This window comes from Atractosteus spatula, chromosome 2, assembly GCF_055471065.1.
Source record: "Atractosteus spatula isolate fAtrSpa1 chromosome 2, fAtrSpa1.hap1, whole genome shotgun sequence".
Lineage (NCBI taxonomy): Eukaryota > Metazoa > Chordata > Actinopteri > Semionotiformes > Lepisosteidae > Atractosteus > Atractosteus spatula.
The window spans coordinates 33,795,062-33,815,409 of NC_142707.1; the positions used below are offsets into that span (position 1 = coordinate 33,795,062).

At 39.7% G+C, this 20,348-nt stretch overlaps 1 protein-coding gene across 1 annotated transcript in view; it reads left to right on the forward strand.

Moving 5' to 3' along the window:
* The first annotated feature begins 16,477 nt into the window (after positions 1 to 16,477).
* rab10 (RAB10, member RAS oncogene family) overlaps positions 16,478 to 20,348 on the forward strand; it is a 39,203-nt gene continuing 35,332 nt past the window's right edge. Inside the window, exon 1 of the mRNA XM_088928104.1 lies at positions 16,478 to 17,190. Within this exon, the coding sequence (XP_088784230.1) occupies positions 17,064 to 17,190 (127 nt within the window). The 5' untranslated portion in view covers positions 16,478 to 17,063. The remainder of the gene's footprint in view (positions 17,191 to 20,348) is intronic.

Genomic DNA, 20,348 nt, shown 5'->3' on the forward strand with positions numbered 1-20,348 from the left:
CCCTGCCCTCCATGGCCTATCCATCACAGCTGACCAGGTCAGAAGGGAGTTGAGGAGACTCCATGCAGGGAAGGCAGTGGGTCCTGACGGTGTCAGCTCCAGGGTGCTAAAGATCTGCGCGGACCAACTTGGTTCAGTGCTGCAGTACATCTTCAACCTCAGCCTGAGATTAGAAAAGGTTCCGATGCTCTGGAAGACATCTTGCCTGGTGCCAGTACCCAAAAAGGGACACCCTAAAGTCTTGAATGACCACAGACCAGTGGCACTTACATCACACCTAATGAAAACTCTGGAAAGGCTTATACTGGACCACCTCAGAACCCTGGTGAGTACAGCACTGGACCCCCTGCAGTTCGCCTACCGGTCACACTTGGGAGTGGAGGATGCAGTCATCTATCTGCTACACAGAGCTAACTCTCACCTGGAGAAGACGGGGAGCACTGTGAGAGTTATGTTCTTTGACTTCTCCAGTGCCTTTAACACCATCCATCCACCTTTACTGAGAGATAAGCTAAGGGCGGCGCAGGTGGACACTCCCCTGGTGTTCTGGATTATAGACTATCTGACCTGCAGGTCACAGTATGTACGGCTACAGAGCTGTGTGTCCGAACAGGTTGTTAGCAGTACTGGAGCTCCACAGGAGACTGTCCTTGCTCCATTCCTGTTCACCTTTTACACCTCTGACTTCAGGTACAACTCTGAGACATGTCATCTGCAGAAGTTTTTGGATGATTCTGCAATTGTGGGGTGTATTAGAGAGGGGAAGGAGGAGGAATATAGGAGCTTGATTACCAAATTTGTGGAGTGGTGTCATCTTAACCATCTCCAGCTTAACAACAGCAAGACCAAAGAAATGATCTTGGACTTTCGAAGGAATAAGTCTCCGCTGAACCCTGTTTCCATCCAGGGTGAAGACATAGAGGGCGTACATTCCTACAAGTACTTAGGGGTACACCTGGATGATAAGCTGGAGTGGTCTGGTAACACTGACACCCTGTACAAGAAAGGTCAGAGCCAACTCTATTTTCTTAGGAGGCTCAGGTCCTTTGGTGTGTGTGGAACACTGCTACACATTTTTTATGAATCAGTGGTGGCGGCGGCCATCTTCTACGCTGTTGTGTGCTGGGGCAGCAGCATCATGACAAAAGATGCAAATAGGCTCAATAAACTTATCAAGAAGGCTGGCTCTGTGTTGGGGATGGGCCTTGACCCCATGGAGGTAGTGGCTGAGAGGAGAATGCTGACCAAGCTCACAGCCATCATGAACAACACCTCTCATCTGCTTCATGGGACTGTTACTGGACAGCGGAGCACTTTTAGCAACAGACTGCTCCAGCTACGGTGTTCAAGGGAACGTTTCCGCAGGTCTTTCCTCCCGGCGGCTGTCAGGGTGTATAACGCTGCCCTAGGCTAGGACTGTTAGCCCTTCATTTTCTCGTCTATGGACAGCATGTTTGCTCCATTGTACTTTTTGGACAATCAGTCTGTATAAACCTATGCACATTTTGCACATATTCTATTGTTTTTACAGTGACTATGATCATCACATTTTGCACACACCTACAGTATGCATTTATTTTTTATTTATTTATTTTGTTGTCTTTTGTTTTATAACTATTCTGATGTCTGTTTTTGCTTGTCTTGTGCTGGACTGCTGTAACACATCAATTTCCCTACGGGATTAATAAAGTATTATCTATCTATCTATTTTACTGCACTTCAATTTGGATTGATTTTAAGTAGATTTCTTAGCTACTCACATCACAGTTAGGGTCATGCTAGCCTGGGGCCTATCCCAGAAAGCCCCATACCCTGGATGGGACATCCGTCCAGTGCAGGGCAGATACACACACACACACACACACACACATACACACACACACACACACACACACACACACACACACACACACACACACACACACAACTAATGTATTAATTGGACAAAAGGCTGATATGTTAAACACATGAAAGTACATCGTATTAGAATCATGCACTATCTACTACAAAAGTGATACAGAATAAAAGATTCTTTTCTGTAGTACAATTGTAAAACCATCTTGTATTATAAAGCCATCCATCCACCTATTTTCAGTAACCACTTTATTTTTAAAGAGTTGTGGTGAACTGAGAGCTAATACATAATACAATTTAAAAAAACTTGCCAAATTATCAGTACTGCAGTGGTGCAGATAGAGGGCGATAGATCCTTTAACACCACTTCAGCTGTCAGCATCCTTGATTTACAATTGCATTTATTAATTGGAGGTGGATATTTTACTCATCCAGCTCTTTTGGTTTTAGTACTTAATTAATTTAAGGATCTCGTCCAGCTGGTACTTTAAAGAAGCCAATTTATTAGCTTTAGAAATATCCTGAGTTGCTTGTTACATACCTCCTACAGTCCTTTCTGCAAAGTTTGTCTTCTGTTCACATTTTCAAATGGAATTCTCCATGGTTTTTGCTTAAACCTTTGGTATTCACTGTTGATTCAGAGTCCATAGAATTGATTTATAGGTCAATGCCTTTGACAAGTTTGAGTACTTGAATAAGGTTTGCTTGTGGTCTTTTCTGATTAGGACTACAAACATTTGGTTTTTATAGTCTGTTCATTTATCCCATTCCATTTAACCCAGAGCCCAGGATGTTAATCCTTTTATTGGTTCCTGAGTATTAATATATATTTTTTGTAACATTGTGACTAAAATTGTACACAATATACTAAATTAGGTCTTACTAGTGCATTGTACAATTAATAATACTTAATCATTGCTTACACTTATATAGCACTTTTCTGGAAACTCCACTCAAAGCACTTGTAAAGCACAAGTGCTTTACAGGTGCCACCACCACCAATGTGTGGCACTCACCTGGATGATGCAACGGCAGCCATACTGCGCCAGAACACTCACCACACATCAGATATCAGTGGGGAGGAGAACAGAGTGATGAAGCCAATTTATTAAGGGGGATTATTAGGAGGCCATGATTGATAGCCAATGGGAAATTTGGCCAGGACACTGGGGTTACACCCCTACTTTTTTCAAGATACATCTTGGGATTTCTAATGACCACAGAGAGTCAGGACCTCGGTTTTACTCATCAGAAGAACAGCACCTTTTTAAAGTATAGTGTCCCTGTCACTATACTGGGGCATTAAGACCCACACAGACTGCAGGGTGAGCGCCCCCTGCTGGCCCCACTAACACCACTAACCTTTTCCCAGGAGGTCTGCCATTGAGGTACTGACCAGGCTCACACCTGCTTAGCTTCAGTGGGTTGCCAGTTGTGAGTTGCAGGGTGATATGGGTGCTGGCAATTCAAAGGAACAAGTAGAAGAAAGAAACACAAAGAGAAGAAAAGAAACACATTGTTTCGGCTGTAGAGACTTCTTCGGGTGTGAACTCATTAGGTCTGAATACAGATCCCTGGGGTAGTCCACTAGTTACATCGCCCCAATCTGAGTATTCACCCCTTATCCGTAATCTCTGTTTCCTATCTGTTAACCATTTCTTAATCCAGTCACACATATGACTTTGAATGAATGAACTTTGTCAAAAGCCTTCTGAATATCTAAATAAAATATATTAAATACATTGCATGTGTCCATTACATTACAGCTGTTTCATTTTCAAAGAATTATAACAAATTAGTTAAGCAAGACCTACCATTTTAATTCATGTTGACTATCCCTTAAAATGTGTGTTTAAGTAATGTTAAAATATTGATGATGCTTCAGTCCAGTAGTTCTTAATTTTTGGTCCTGTGTTTGCTGGATCTTGTCCCATCCGGGCCCTTCATCACTGGTGTTAACTAATGAACTAATGAAGCATGAACTTGATTTAATCTTCTTTTATTCTGCAATCAGTACTTGTTTAAAAAAATACATTAAAGTGTATTATTTCGTCCAACGTCAGCATACAAAACTTATACAGCTTCTCCTTAGCTTGCTAATTAAGAATGTGTAATTCTTAATAACTTCCGTATTCCTGACTAAAAGACTATGGCTAGGCCACAGTGTATGACGAAGATACAGGTGGGAATGACAATACTGTATATCACACACTCCAGTAGTTTATATTTCAGATAATGTGCTCTGGTTTGACATTCACAATCCCCAGACAACTTAAAATATGAGGAAAATTTTGACACTTTACTTATGATTAAGAACTGGGGTAGAGCGAAAAAAAGAAAACAACATTCCCACAGGACCATGGTAATGAACCAGTATCCTGCTTTAGGTCTAATCATTGTTTCAATAACCTTGCATGTAAGAGAAGTGAACACATCTTATGTGCTTATTAAGCATGTTTCTGTACAGTTCTGATTATTCTGCACTTATATGATTGAATACACAAATCCATCCAGTTCTTCAAATTCAGGATCATGGGGGAGACAGAGCCTATCCTGGCAAGCAATACCAAACCTGACACTGATGTGGCTGTCTCTATTCTATCTACAATAATTGCATCCCTGACATAAAAACATGGATGAGTCAAAATTTCCCTCATCTAAACTGTGACAAGACTGAAGTCATGCTTATTGGCACCCCCTGTCAACTTAGTAAAGCCAGTGTTGTAACCTTATCTGTGGATAGCACTCTACTTGAACTTCAGTCTAAACTGAAAAACTTGGGGGTGATATTTTATTCAGGCTCATGTGTAACATTTTGTCAAAACATAATTCTTTCACCTAAATCCACATTGACCAAACTCTAGTATATCCAAAATTTGGCAACCAGAATCCTGCCCAGGTCTAGAGTAAGTGATCACATTACTGTGATGGAGTGATGGACTCTGGAGTCTGGGGACTCTGGAGTCCTTGCTCTGGCTTCCTGTCAAGTTTTGTGTCAACTTCAAAATCTTCATGTTCACCTATAAGGCTCTGCATGGCTTGTCACTTCAGTATCTGTCTGAGCTATTGTCCTTCTCCCTACCTCACAACCTTCTCTCTTCTAATCCTGGTCTTCTAACTGACCCCCAAGCCCGTCTACATTCTATGGGTGACAGGGCCTTCTCCTGTGCCCCAAAACTCTGGAACTCTATCCCCAAGGATATCAGAGAGTCCTCTTCTCTAAACTCTTTTGTAGAACCTTAAGTTAACGGGTTCTGTTCTTTACCCCTCTTCTCCTGCTGTATTCAGTACCACCCTCTACTGTCGCCTTTCATTGTGTATTCTCATTGTGCATATGTTGTGTATTTTTTATTGTTGTTGTCCCTCTGTAAAGTGCTTTGAGAAGCCACCTTTAAAGGTGCTATATAAAATAATGTTTATTATTTTTATAATGTGTCCTGACACCTTTTAGATATGACTATAAGAGATTTAGTAATGTGAGGGGTGGCATCTTCGACTTCTCTTTAGCCCTGTAAGCAAATTGCACAGGATCTAGTAGTGGAGCATACAGTATGTCTTTTAACATTTTTTGCATAAACACCTCAGTAAAATATTTTGTATTTCACTGTTTTCCCCTGGATCATCTAAATTTAGTTTTGTAAATCTGAGACACTTTCTTTCATCCGTTCCTCTTCTTTTGCTGTTTTTTTTTTTATTTGAGCCTCAATGCAAAATTGTTGTCTTTTTTCTGGCCTTTATAGTATCATTTTTACCTGTGCTTTCAATTCATTATATTCTTTTTCTCCAAGTGTATCTTTTTAATGTTTTATAAAATGATTTCTTTCATGTTATATTCTTATTAATTTAACTGTGGAACCTTTATGTTTTCGTGACTTATGGGATGAATGTGTATTGCACAGTAAGCAATATATATATAATGATTCTATATTTGTTTATTTATTCCCATTCTACTTCTCTTAAAATATGTCTCATTCCTTCATAAAATCATTTCAGTTATTTTTATCCAAGTTTGTATTGAGTATTGAAAATATAGTTATCATATTGTAACTGGAGCTGCTAACAATGCTTGTCAAATTACAAGATTAAAATGACCTCAGGAATGAAATAAGATGATTAACAAGTCACCAATAAAGTACAAAGAAATTCCAACGTGAGTCATGGTAGGCACTGGCAGCGTGCTATGGCTACCACATTACAAGAAAAGACACTGTTGCGCTATAATCAGCTCAGAGAGGAGCAAGAAGATACATTCCAGGGCTTAAACGAATGTCTTGCACTGAACAGCTAAAAAAGCTGAACCCTTTTAGTCAGCAAAATCCATGGGCGGACCTGATCCAAGTATTCAAAATCCTCAAAGGAACTAATAAGGTCAACCCAGGAGACCAATTCAGAATCAACAGTGAAACACAAATCTGGGGAAGTGCATTTCAATCTGAATCCGAAAACAGGAACAAAGGGACAAGAGGAAGTGATTCGGCCCATCCAGCCCTTCTGGTAGGTAGTATTGTGCGTAGTTGATCCAAGGATCTCATTCAGCTATTTCTTGAAAGAAACCCAAGGTATCGGCTTCAACAACATGTTTGGGTAGCTTTTTCCATGCCCCACAAACTCTCCAAGTGGTTTTAAATGCACTTCCATGTAGTTTTCACAGTTGATTATCATGAAATCCACCGAGTTTGTGATGCAAACATTTTTTTTTTCAGGAGACCTTGTAATCTGCTTTGTTCAAGACTAGATAGATTAATTTCCTTCAGCCTGTCAGTACAGGGCAATCCCAGAATTGCATCAGGTTGTTCTTACATAGACCACTTACAAAGCAGTGATATCTTTTAGAACACAGTGATTATATCAGATTGTACATAATATTCTAAATGAGGCCTTACTAGATTACTTGATTTTAATGCTACACTTTTAACCCTATAGCCCTATAGCCTATAGCCTTTTAATTGTTTCCCCACATTGTCTAGAAGATGTCAATGATGTCAACAGAATTCAAACTCCTTAGTCTTTTTCATGAGTAACTTCATCCATCTCAGTTTTTCCTATTTTGGATTTATTGTTTTTACAACCTGCATGCAAAACACTACCCTTGTGTGGTGGTAGAGAGGAATTAATCAAGCGGAGGTTACTTTATTCCTATGTGCATGGTCTATTTTGTCACTGTTGATTCTGTTGAAGAAGTCCATAGGATTGACTCTGTCAGTGGCTCTGAAGATTGGGAATGCTTGATTCAGGTCCCTTTGTAGTTTTCTGTGTTCAGAACTAAAAAGGTTCAGCTCTTTCATCGTGTCAATGTACAGCATTCCTTTGTCCGTGAATGTACAGTACCTGCTTGCTCTTCACTGATTGCAGAGCAGCGATATGTTTTATAAAGTGGTGACAAAACTATACAGAATTACAGAATTGTTCAATAAAACTCATATTTGTGCAGTGTTGCTTTAATGTCCCTTCATGTAAACTCCATTGTTTTAACTATATATATATATCCTAAAATACTGTCTTTTCTCCTTCTCCATATTGTCAAGATGTACAGTACTGTATCATCATTAATAACTACAACAAATACATATCAAAGGACATATCAAGTTCCTAGAGGTTTCTTGGGAGTGACTAATGACTGGAGACCTACCTATATCTTTTTTGGTCTGTTGGGTTCAGGTCTCATGGGGAAATCCACACTGGCATATCTTTACTTTCAGGTACTTTCAAGGTACCACCAGACAAAACTTACAGTGATTTGGGTAATCATCATCAAAATTAAAAAGTATTTTGTGTTAATGGACAGGGAAATAAATGTTTTATTTTAAAACTCACAACAGTGCCCAAGCTGAGACATTGTCCTGTTAATTATTACTTGACTATTTATAATATTGATATATAGATATATATGTCTAAATCCCACATTTTAAAAAAAATAGTTAATAGCCAAAACAGTGTTGTTATCATTTTCAATATTGTGTATATAGAAAAATAAGGTACAATTTACAATTGGGTATCTAGGAATGCACAGTGTTGTAAAAGAAACACTGCCTGTATTTAGATCACTTGTCTGAAGTAGTTCTGTTTGTAAGTGATTGTGTAAAAAGTACTGGAATTTGGGAATTCTCACATGGAGATTTTCACGAAGAGCGTGTCGAGAAAGGGGAACATTGGGGAAGTTTTTATTAACGTTCTTGTGTTAAAGAATGATAATAAAGGCTGCAATTATGAGAAGTAAAAGTAAAGACTATGGCCTCTGTTTCATGTGTACTTCACAGCACCAGGACATCCCCACAGTGAGCCCCTTCTCCTCTCAGGCACCTTCAAACAATAACCAAAGCAGCGAGAAAGGATTATTAAACAGAGCTTAAACAGGGTGGACAATCAAAGAATGCACTAAAGGGCGCTTATCTTCACTTATGGAGATAAATTCAACAGGCAACATAAACAGGAAAATGGGAGAAATAACTACAAGTCTTTACAGTAATAAGACAACAATTTACAAACTTTATTTCACTTTTCAGAAGAGGCTGGAATTACAGTATGTGACAGTGCCACTCAGTCCAGATTCCTGCAGATGTGTATAACAAATTGTGGTCTTATTGTCACATAAGGATTTTACTGTATATGGAAAATGGCTGAAGACACTATTATTTAAATACTCTTATAAATACTCTTATTTATTCTCCTTAGAACACCAAACGGGCTAAATGGGCCAAATGCCCAGCTTTCATTTGGAACCTTTCTTATGTTTTTCCAATTCGAATACACGAAAATATGGTCAGTAAATGAGGTACGGATCCAGAAGTTGAACTTTTAAGTACATTTTGTTCTTATGTCTCTTTCAAAAGAATCAAAACTGGTCAACCTAAATAGCAATCTATGCAGTAAATACCTTAGATTGGATTTGTAGGAACACATTTCTGCAACAGTCTCAATTGTAGGCGTCCAAAAATGATAGCACATCAGTATTAGAAACTATATATGTGTGTGACGATTATTTGAGTTATAAGCTCTCTGGGAATTCCCTACTACTGCAGATAGGATTGTTTCCTCACTCAGCCACAAGAAACAAAAATGGGTCTCACAATGACTGAAATCTACAGTATACCTTCACATGGAAAGTACTGTGCTCTACTTCAGACGTTCACACAAGTGGAGAGCTGAGTTTCATTTTTACTCCACGCATGCTTTTTCACCACGACTATGAAAACCGAAGTAGCCTAGCCTGACTGAATGTGATTGTTTATCAAATGGAAGCACAGTCCAGATAAACTTCCTTATGAAGAGGCTTCAGGAGATGGGTATATGAACAAGACAGGGAAGGGAACGCTTAGTTAAGACAGAGACTGAACCACTTTTGGCCATGGTGCTTTACTTGACAAAACCACTACTTAGAAAAATAGAATGGAAATAACATTCCAAAAATGTTAATTTGGAAATGTGTGCTTTAGCATGTCATTCTGAAAATATCACTTCCCCTGAGCAAACTGAACACATCTTAGTGCCTATTTGTCACTGTGAACGTTTTTCTTATTGTGGAGAATTGATAAACAGCAAAGACAGTACGGGGAAAACTATCATAACTAGTATTATTGAGGAACGTCTTTATTATTAAGACATCACTTCTGTGTGTATTCCGTCTTTTGCATCAGAGAGGAGTCACCGCTTTCTGTAGCAAACAGGTTTTCTAGCCCGAAGATCCTTCCTAGCAACCAATATACTGGCACTATTTACAGTAGTTTCATGTCTACAGAATGATCAGTACCTATCATGCTACAGCTCTGTGCATGGAGCCATATACCTCCACTTCAATTAATCTTTCATTTAAGAGACATTCTGCACCTTCACACATCCTATTACAGACTTTCAGCCACTCCCTTGCTTTGACCTCACATCTCTTAGGCTGTCAAGTCTGTTGGAGTGGAACGGCCAGGGAAGTAGCTGAAGCCAGGTCCCCCTTGGTGGCTCAGAGGTGCTGCACATGACACTGGTTAGGAGCCAGTGAAGCAGAAAGAACAGACATCGCATCAAAACCTAAGGGTAGCGATGAGTCCTGATTTACTCCCGGCTCCACTCTTCAATCCTTTAAATGTTCTGTGATGGATTACCACTTACTGTGATATCCCTGCATCTACACAGTTTCAGAAAAAAGAGGAAGTAAGAACATCTTTCATTTTTAAAATGGCAGTTTAAAATAAATATTGTATAAAATATATGCTGTTTAAACTCATAACAAGAATTATTATTATTTTAGCTTGTGCCACTAATGCAGAAAGCATGTGTCAAACTTTCTTTGTGAGCCTGGTCAGTACCTGGATGGGAAACCTCCTGGGAAAAGCTAAGGTTGCTGCTGGAAGGGGTGTTAGTGGGGCCAGCAGGGGGCGCTCTCCCTGCAGTCTGTGTGGGTCCTAATACCCCAGTATAGTGTCGGGAACACTATACCGTAAAAAGGCGCCATCCTTCGGATTAGAGAGAGTGGCTTAATCATAGGTTGTACTCTAATTAGTTTAGAAGGCAACTTATCTCTTTGGCCTCTGTAGGCATTATTTAAGAATCAAATAGCAGCCTGGGATTTTCTGGGTGGTTTAGACATAGGAGAAAACTTCTGTGTTGTATACAGTATGTTGTATGTAGTGATTGTTTTGTCATTGTTAATAAATATGTTTACCCAAGTGGGCCTGAATTATTATTCTTTTCATCAAAGCTGTGACAAAGAACAAATAATTAATGTGCCTCTAACTATACCAACTATTTTTACAAGTTGGTTATGAATATTTATTTTTATTATTGACTAATCTGCTGGGTCAATTTCTGGTTTTCTCTATTTTCATAACCCCCCATTTGTAACAGTATTTTTTTACGGGCTCTTCCCCTATGGAGTTCTTTTACTGTTGTCCATGAATTGATTGTACAGTAACTTGAAGTAAATTTGATATGAATTCAAAACAAAACTACATTACTTAACATGTAATTGCATTTAAAATAAAGAATTATTATAAGACATCATCAGTTTCTGTTTCAGATTCTGTTTTCCATTTATGTTTCACTTTTCTTTTCACTTATGTTTCACTGTTATCAAAGGATTGGGGAATTAACCCAAGAGAACAAGGAAAAATGTTTTTAGCACTTTTATAAATTGTGCTAAAGGGTTTTACAAAAACCTTGCAAGTCATTATTCCAACCAATCTGAAAGAACACTCTACATTTGAAAATATCTCTAAGCTATATTTTACTGACACCAGTTCAAAACATACATTCTGTTTTGTCTCATGAGTATACAATATCAGATTTGTTGGGTTTGTTATGCCTTTCAGTATATTTTAATGAGACAATATTAAATGTTTACCACAAATTTATTTGTTTTAAATTGAAAACAAAACATGATAATTTATCATGTAATTTAAAACAAGGAATTTCCTCCTGATAGAAACAAAATGTACACAGTACTAGAAATAGTGGATACATATACCCATGCTGAGTTCAGATGACAGAAAAAAAGATTTCTGTGTAAGAAAAACAGAACACTGTTTGTGTTACTACTCTTGTTATCATTCAAAAAAAGTTTTTTTTTCTTCCTATGGCATGAGATCTAATGGTGACCTGAATCTTTCAAATCTTGAGGTTTTTTTTCAATTCATCTGACATTAAATTAATCAACCAAATGACCCCATCCTACTGGAAATATATAAACATACCACAGAGAAGGCGAATTTCCTCAAGCCTACAAATTATACCAGACAAGTTCTAAGGTAATTTGTACAGGATGTGAAGCAAACAGAAATGTAATTGGACATGCTAGGCGCTGATTTGTGTAGAAAGTTACTTGAAAAGTCTTTCCTGAGCGTTATAACTAGTTTTACTGATCTCTGCAAATTCCAAAAAGCTAGAATGTTCCCTACAGAACTCCAGATATCGATGATGAAAGATCTAAACATGTTTTCCTGACACAGAAAGAACATAATGTTTTTGTTTAGTCAGTGTTAAGTTACTTTTTATTTAAATTTAAACTAGAGTCTTCAATTTGGGCTAACGCTGACCTGGCAGGGTCTTCCACAAAATAAAAAAAGGACAACTGAAGCAATACTGTTGAATAGAAACTCACTCCATTTTCAGTTTTCACCGAGATGATCCCTCTTCTTCAGTGTACCCTTTTTGTCTGATCTGAAAGCACATCACCCCCTGTTTGACATGTTTGTACTTGCCATGTTCTGATGTAATCGTTCCTTGTTTAGTCTTTCTGATATGGCAATTGACTCTTTGCACATACTGTACACTGTACAACAGAATTGCATACTCTGAAGGACATAATACTAATGGACAGTTATCCTAGGATATTTTTTAAAAAATATTTCCTTCATTTTCTAACCTCCTGGTGAGGGTTGAGGTGGTAATGCTGAGAAGCTTTCCCCCTCCCTAGCACCAGCATCCAGCTCCTCCTGGGGGATTCGCAGGAGCTCCCAGGCTAGATAATAGAGATATACAGTATCCCCTTCTGGAACATTGACCTTGTTGTGGTGGAAGAGCTGGAGTGCCCCCATGTTGTCTGGAGAGCTGTGCTCCTGGTAGGGTTATGTTTGGCAAATTGGTCTATGGTGGGGAGCCGGACAAAGGATGACCTAAACTGGACTCCCATGATGGTTCCACTAAAAACTGAGAAAACCCTGCCCAGACCAGATTAGGGACAATGAGCCCCACCCCTGGAGCCAGGCCTGAGAGTGGTCTTCATGTAATCAAGCACCACATTAGACTGCATGCACACCTTCTCACACACAATTCACAATAACATCCTTTTAAAAACAAGCTTAAGATTCAATTGACCTTTTTTGCCAGGTTTTATTCTCTGATACACATTTTTCGAATGTTACAATTAGTCTATCCTGTGGAATTCACAGGAAGTTATGCTTCTGGAGAAAGAGCACACTTTTGTATCCTATTTTGAAGGTGCAAGAACAGGGTCTCGTGATTAATTAATTAAAAGATTAGTTACCCCAGCCCTCATTATTTCTTTTTCTCGTTAAAATGTGTCACCATTTATTTGTCACTAGCAATTATGTTTTATTTTCCTGCACTATGCTATTGTGATTCTAATAAAGCTTCCACTAAGCTTTCAGTTCATATTAAGTTCTTTCAAATTTGTCTTATGTTTTGAATTAAGCTTGGAAAACAAACAAAAACAAACTATGTAAAAAGCCTAAATTAATGTCTTGCAGACTATGGGGGAAAATCAGGAACATATTCCTGATTCTGAAAAATGAAAAAAAAAAAACTCAGAATCTTTCATACTCCAATTTGGATATGGAGAATAAGACCTGTGGCTCTTCCCACTCACAGGCACAAAAGGCTTAACATTTTTCAGCCATCAAACAAAAAGAAACAAACTGCATACCTCATCTTATTAAAAAAAATAAATCTGCTTTGCTCCTTGTTCAAATATTTCCACCAATGTACAGATTCTAAAATATTCCCATTCTTTTCAAAACACATTTCAGAAATTACTCTCCTTGTATATGCAGGATTTTAGAAACCACCGTTTCTTAGCTTTCAATACTAAGTACCTCGGTACTATAGCATATTTTCTGAATGTTGAATATGTAAGGACCTCTTCTGAGCCAGTATTTTCTTCAAGTTATTGCATGTTATAAATACTAAGTAAAACACAAATGGAAACAATAGAAGGTACAAAGTTAAAACAAATGCTTAGCTTCATTTATAAGAAGTGGAGGCCTAAGAAGCATTACTACCAAGTTAATTAGTAATACTAATGTATAACTGTTACTTCATATTACTATTATGGTATGGTTCTCCAAGCACTGTATAGAGTACTTAGACAGGGAGAGATGGTTTAACATATTGAGTCTTGGGAATGCTTAATGCTATAAAAGATCGCAAACTTCATCACATGAAGTAATACATGAAAAAGGCTTGGTAAAAGTTCCGTTTCTCAGAGCCCAAGTTTACCTTCGGATGAGGTAAACGTGCTTGGGAAAAAGTGGGTGCTTTTTGGAAATGAATGTAAACAGATGTGAGAAAGTGTTGGGTCCTGTCTCACTCTGTGCTGCCATGAAGGAACTGGGAAGCCATAGTCTGTGAACATAAGAGAAAAAGATAAATTCCTTTCCATTTAGTTTTATTTATGGCATATGGAAATGAAGTTTATGTCAAAGGTACAGTCTGGGTGCTCTCTAAGAATAGACAGAATGGCCTAGAAATTATAGTGAAGTAACAGCATATAGTGTATGGTAACATTTTATCTGTAAATATCAAAATTACATAAAGAATGTCTGTCTTTCGGATGAGACGTTAAACTGAGGTCTTGACTCTCAGTGGTCATTTAAGATCCCTGGGCATTTCTCGATTAGAGTAGGGAGTTATCCTGGTATCCGGGCCAAATTTCCCTCCATGGCCTTTACCGTGGCCTCCAAATTGTCCCCATGTATGATTGGCTTGTACTTGCCCTGCGATGGACTGGCGCCCTGTCCAGGGTGTACCTTGCCTTGCGCTTGTTGTTTGCCGGGTAGGCTCTGGCTTCCCGTGAAACCGTATGGTATAAGCGGTTTGGCAAATGACATAACACGACATATAGAGTGTGGCAAGAAAAACACGAAAAAGGCAGTCAGGTAAAGTTACATTTCTCAGAACTCAGAGTGAGGGAATGAAACCTTCAGGTGAGGAAAACATTTGGAAGAATGTGGGCGTTTTGTGGAAATGAAAGCAACTTGCAACTGATTTGCAATATTAGTAGAAGCGGGTTTGTTATGTGTGTGTAAAAATGCTGAAAATCAGTTACAGTATGTGATCACATGCAAAGGCACATGGGGGCAATATAGAAATCGCAGAAATGTAGTAACTTTGTTCAGTAACTGGCATTAAACTGCAATACTGGGGATATCAAATGTTACTGTACATATTAAAGGCCTATAGTGCCATAAAATTGCTAGTAACTGCCAGCCAAACTTTCCCCAACTAATCTGAAACTAGGGATGACAGTAATTTGTGGTCATTATTTACACACTGCATCACATATATACACTCAAAGCTAGATATGAATGAACAGACATCAAGAATTAAGTACTTAGTGATGGGACAGAACAAGAATCTGAAGCCCATGCTGTTCTTTTTTGATTTGGTAGGGTAATGGGGAAATGGGTGAAGATCCTCTTCTAAGTGCACAGGTTAATTTCTGGTGAATGGCCAGGCCGGGGCAGTGTTGGAAAGGCCTGACTTTATTCAGTGTGACGATTTTTCACATCATTGTATGGTCAAAGTTTCTGTTCACTGAAAAAATAAGCAACTGAAACTATTCTGTCAAATGCTGTGGTCGCTCTAGCCTTACAGTGACCATGTAGGGAGTTTTTTCAGATCTCCTTATCTCAATACTTTTCATTTTACAGGTGACTGTAAAATAATTACCCAGGATACATGTATTACTAATATGTTACCTTACCATAGATTCGCAATATCAGTCATCACATCATTTATAATACAGCTATAAGGCATCTAGGGGAGGGGGGACTATGGAACATGTTTCAATTTATTATTACGTGTGTGGTGTAATGGCTTAGGTGTGTGCCTTGCATGTTGGAGGTCAAGAGTTTGAACTCAGCTGTCGCTATGAGTTTTGGGTGGAGCGGTGGCTCTGCAGCTAAGGATCTGCGCCGTTGGGCTCCTGAGCAAGACCCTTAACCCCCACTGCTCCAGGGGTGCTGTACAATGGCTGACCCTGTGCTCTGACCCCAGGCTTCTCTCTCCCTATCTGTGTGTCTCATGGAGAGCAAGCTGGGGTATGTGAAAAGACAAATTCCTAATGCAAGAAATTGTATGTGGTTAATTATGTGATCTTATCTTATTTTTATTTAATCCAATAACTGTTTCTAAAAGGTAACTCAAACACGTAAACACAGTAACTACGCGCAGATTTAAACAATACAATCTTGGAAATATAATGACTACTTTGTTCTTTGAATTTAAATTTGACTCGAGACTATCGAGGTTTCCCCTTATGGAGGAGACAAGACTACTTTTATGAAAGATCGAATCCCAAATCAAAAGGCTGGAATATTTTGCATGCAAATAAACTGGAAATTACAATGCATCGTGGTCAATCACTGCAACCGCTGTATTGTGATATGGTAATGAATACTTTAAGTGAGAAAAATGCACACACAAAAAAATCCAGCCAAAGATTTTTGTCACTACCTTCGAGGGAAACACCCCACGCTACCCAGGAGAAGACCTAACTAACCCGTTCTAGGTCTCATGATCCGCCCCAACGTGTCTGCTGATCTGAAACACGCCTGCGCCTTACAATGTAAATTACATTATGGAATGACATCATTCAGTTTTACTCTCAGCTCGGTTCGTTATAAATTCGTCACCAGATACGAAAAAAAAAACTGAGACAACCCGCCCCACGGGGTTTCAAAGATCAATACAGACCTTAGCGAAACAGGAGCCATTTTGGCTCAACCCACTTCATACTTGCACACGTACCCACGTAAAACACACAGAGCCGACATGTCGGAAAGGGGCGAGTACCAGTCATTTGCCCTTTGTAACATATGAGCTCGGGGGGTACGCCTACTTGGGGGCATGACGACTGACCTGAACTGCCCATCATAATGCGACGCCTCTTTGAAAGGCAGGATGAATAGCAAGTCAGCTTCCGACTCTAGAGACGAGGGGCGGGGAGGAGGTGTGTTCTCGAATCCAGGGTGTCGCCTAGGGGGCTCTATTCGAAGGCGACGGCGGTCGTCTGTGTTTCAGCTTCAAATAAAGATAAAAAGGGCGAACGCAGCTGCGGATAGCGCTAATCGCACTGCAAACTTTTCCCGAAAAATATATCGTGTTTCCGATCCCAAGATCAGAAGTGGTTGGCATGTTTGGGGACGCCGAATATTTGAAATAGCTAATAGTAGTTAGAAGAAAGAGTAAGTCGGGTTGAGAGGGGGAGCCATTTTGTCCCGACTGAGAGAAAGAAAGTGGGGGGAACGGAGCTAAAATTGGGAGGAAAATATTTAAATAAAACGCCTTTCAAGGACAAGAGTAGCTCAGATCCGGAAGGACTCCGTGCTGCACCCCGTGTTTTGTAGTTTCCGAGGAGAAGAGTTGTATCGGTAGATTGATTTTTTTAAACGATCCATTTAATCTTATTTTGTGTGTGTGCGGTTCTTTTCTTTCGATCGAGTCACTATTTTAAAACGACCCAAACCCCACAAACCTTGATTTAAATGGCGAAGAAGACGTACGACCTGCTATTCAAGCTGCTCCTCATTGGAGACTCGGGCGTGGGAAAGACCTGTGTGCTGTTCCGCTTCTCCGACGACGCGTTCAACACCACCTTCATCTCCACCATAGGTAAGAGACCAGTTCGGCCTTTTTTTCTCTCGTGTCACTCTCTGACACACGTTTCAACACACGGAGAGGACCGGGATGTTGTGTTGGGATTGCTGGGGGGAAATGGTGTTTTATCAGCGCGATGGGTTCGGTGTCTTCGTGCACCTTAAACAATGCAAGCATTTCTGCCCATCGGTTCCGGGAAAAACGGGAATTAATCAATATTTGCTTCCAGACCGTGGATCAGGGAGTGTGATCCATGTTCAAAATAGAAAAGTAGCGTTCATTTTTGCGAGCTGCCATTTTAGTTTGAAGAACCCCTCCTTGTAACGTTTGCCCTGAAGCATATAATGTTACAGCAGCATAGGCCTTGTTAAAAGTCACAAGCTAGTGATGGATTCCCCTTGGTGATCGCACAGTCATTGGGGTTTTCCTGGTCTGGAGGTGCCCGGTTAAGTTGCCACCGGGGTAGTATGAAGAGAAACTGCTTCCAGATCGACCACGTAAGAACTGGCCTTAGTTTGTGGTCGGTCTGGACCCTCCTTGGCGCTACGTGGGCAATGACATTGACATTGACTGCCAGCGGCCGGAGTTTTTCTGTTCGTCAGGAATTGCCCTGCTGTCTTTGTTTCTCCAGCTTTCTGCCTCAGAATTGTCTGTTTTCTGGGAGTACCTGGTTGGGGAAAGTTTAGTCAAAGCTGCTCTGGTTTATAGTCCAGAAAATGTACGCTAATTCTTTTATCTGTTCATGTGTGAAGTTAATACCTCCAAACACGTTTTGCATCCTCCCAGAAATGACCAGCATGTTTTTTTTAATGGTCTCGGTTAAGAGATTATCCATTTTACCCTGAAATATGCAAAGAATTATGAGCTTTGGTATAATTGTTTTTACTCCTGGTCAAACAGTCTACTGTACCTAGAGTGCACTGTGCTTTATTGTCCCTTTCAAACAAACCCTTTAGTCAGGGAAAGAGTGATTCCAGTGGGATCCATTGGCTGAGACGACAATCTGACTTGGTAACCTGCCTTCAGCAGTGGTCTTTCTATTTGCTGTGAATATCAGGATTTTGGGAATCCAGCTAAGCATACTAGGTGCTGATATTGTTATTGATGATATCTTTTTATCTCCTTCCAAAAAATGTTATTATTGGGTTGCCTACAATTATTTATTGATAGGCTAAATAAAAAACATCTTAGTTATAGTAGTGGAAACAGGTCAAGCATCTCTGCTTTGTAAAAAAAAAAATCTGGGTTTCATTCAAATTACACATTCAGTTGTGACAAAACCCATCGGACAGTGGGGTCACAAAGACCTGGAAGGTGAAGCTCTTAGACTTCAGGGTCTGGCTGTCGTTCGTAGATCCATACCTTGATATGTACTGCCCAGTCCTGCTAGCCTCTAGCGTGTGTTTTTGTGGTGGAGTTTCATTATGAGGCATGGGCTGTTTGTTGCATATTTTAGTTTGTATCCGATTGTCCGAATTCAGCAGGCATGGAGGGTCGTGCTGCTGCCTCACCCCCTGGGGTCTGGTTTCATGCTGGTGTGGTGCATTTTTGGTGAGGAGTTTGCATGTTCCCCCCAGGTTCACACATACTTCTCTGCTCTGGTTTCCTCTTACTCCCCATTACATGCTGGGCAAGTTCATCGTGCTCTTGAAACAGTGCTTTTGTGCCCTGAACTTGTAGCTCATCCTGTCCTGTGTCCTTCACTTCCAGACTACTGTGGAGCTGACACCCTAAGTGGTTTACTGGTGATGGGTGTTTTTTAAAATGTAATACATTTTCAGCAAAGAAACTGGTTATGGATAACAGGTGACCTTCAAGTCGCTGTTCAGGCAACTTTTCCAAACCTCAGTTTCAATAGTAGGTCATTGGGAATATATATGTAACATATATATCTTTTTTTAATTGCATGCTATGAAAAAGTATCCATTATTTTTCTGCAGCTTTGCTCTTTTGGCTCAGCATGTTGCTGCTGTGTGATGTAGGCTACTAGTTTAATCAATCAGTAGGATTAAACACTTGTAGTTCACAACAGGTCATTACTTTATGGCATACAAAAAAGAAATGATAGGAGAAGTTTTCTACCCTCCAGAGTACTCCTGTAACAGTTTTGTGTGTTAAAAAACTGTTTATTCAAATAAGGCTTTCAGACTGCATTGTAATCTCCAGGGCTGCATGGTGGGGCAGTGATTAGCGTTGGTGCCCTGCAGTGCTGAGGCCCTGGGTTCAGTTCCTGGGGTGCTATCTGTGGGGAGTTTGTATGTTCTCCCCATGTTTGTGTGGGTTTCCTCCAGGTGCTCAAGTTTCCTCCTACAGTCCAAAAACACGTTGGTAGGCTAATTGGATTCTGGGAAAATTGGCCCTGGTGTGAGTGTGTGTATTTGTATGATTGACTGGAGTCCTATCCAGGGTGTATCCTGCCTTGTGTCTTTTGCTTGCTGAGATAGTCTCTGGCTCCCTCATGACAACCCGTATTGAATAAAACGGTTAGAAAATGGATATATAATCTTCATGGTAAATGTTGCTGAATCACACTGTCAAAGGGTGGAGCTTAGTTATAGCTGAAGGGGTTAAGTTTGGAACTATCATAGTAATGTTTTGCTGTTCACATCAAGGCTTAGTACACTTAGACTTATTTGTTTTTTATTTCTGATTTGAGTATCTTAAGGCACATTTGCAATCTACAGCAGTTGCTTGTTACGTGGCATATGGATAGGTATAAAAATTGCCAAATACTACATGATTTTTTACACCACATGATATTTAGATGTTTGCGTTGTATGTTTTTTGTAGATAAGTGACTCGGAATCGAAGTCGAAGTACCACTACTTCATTCACACAAGCTGTCCAGGCTGGTCTCTGGATTTCATTGCACATTCAGTTGCAATTTTTAGGACTACAAAGCAGTTGGGTAGTTTCAAATGACTGAGAAATTGGATATCTCTTTATTGTGAGATGTAATGTATTCCAGGCCAACCATTACTGATATCCTGTATTCACGTTGTACATTAAGGCCAGGGCAGCATTCATATGACAACAAAGCAGCCAATGGCTCAGTGATAGCAAGGTGTAAGGTTTTATCTAGGCCTGTGCTCCTCAGCTGTCTCTTGAGACCTTAAAGAAATCTCTGGTTACCCTTAAGAGAGATAATATAGAAAGTTTTAGATGTTAGATTT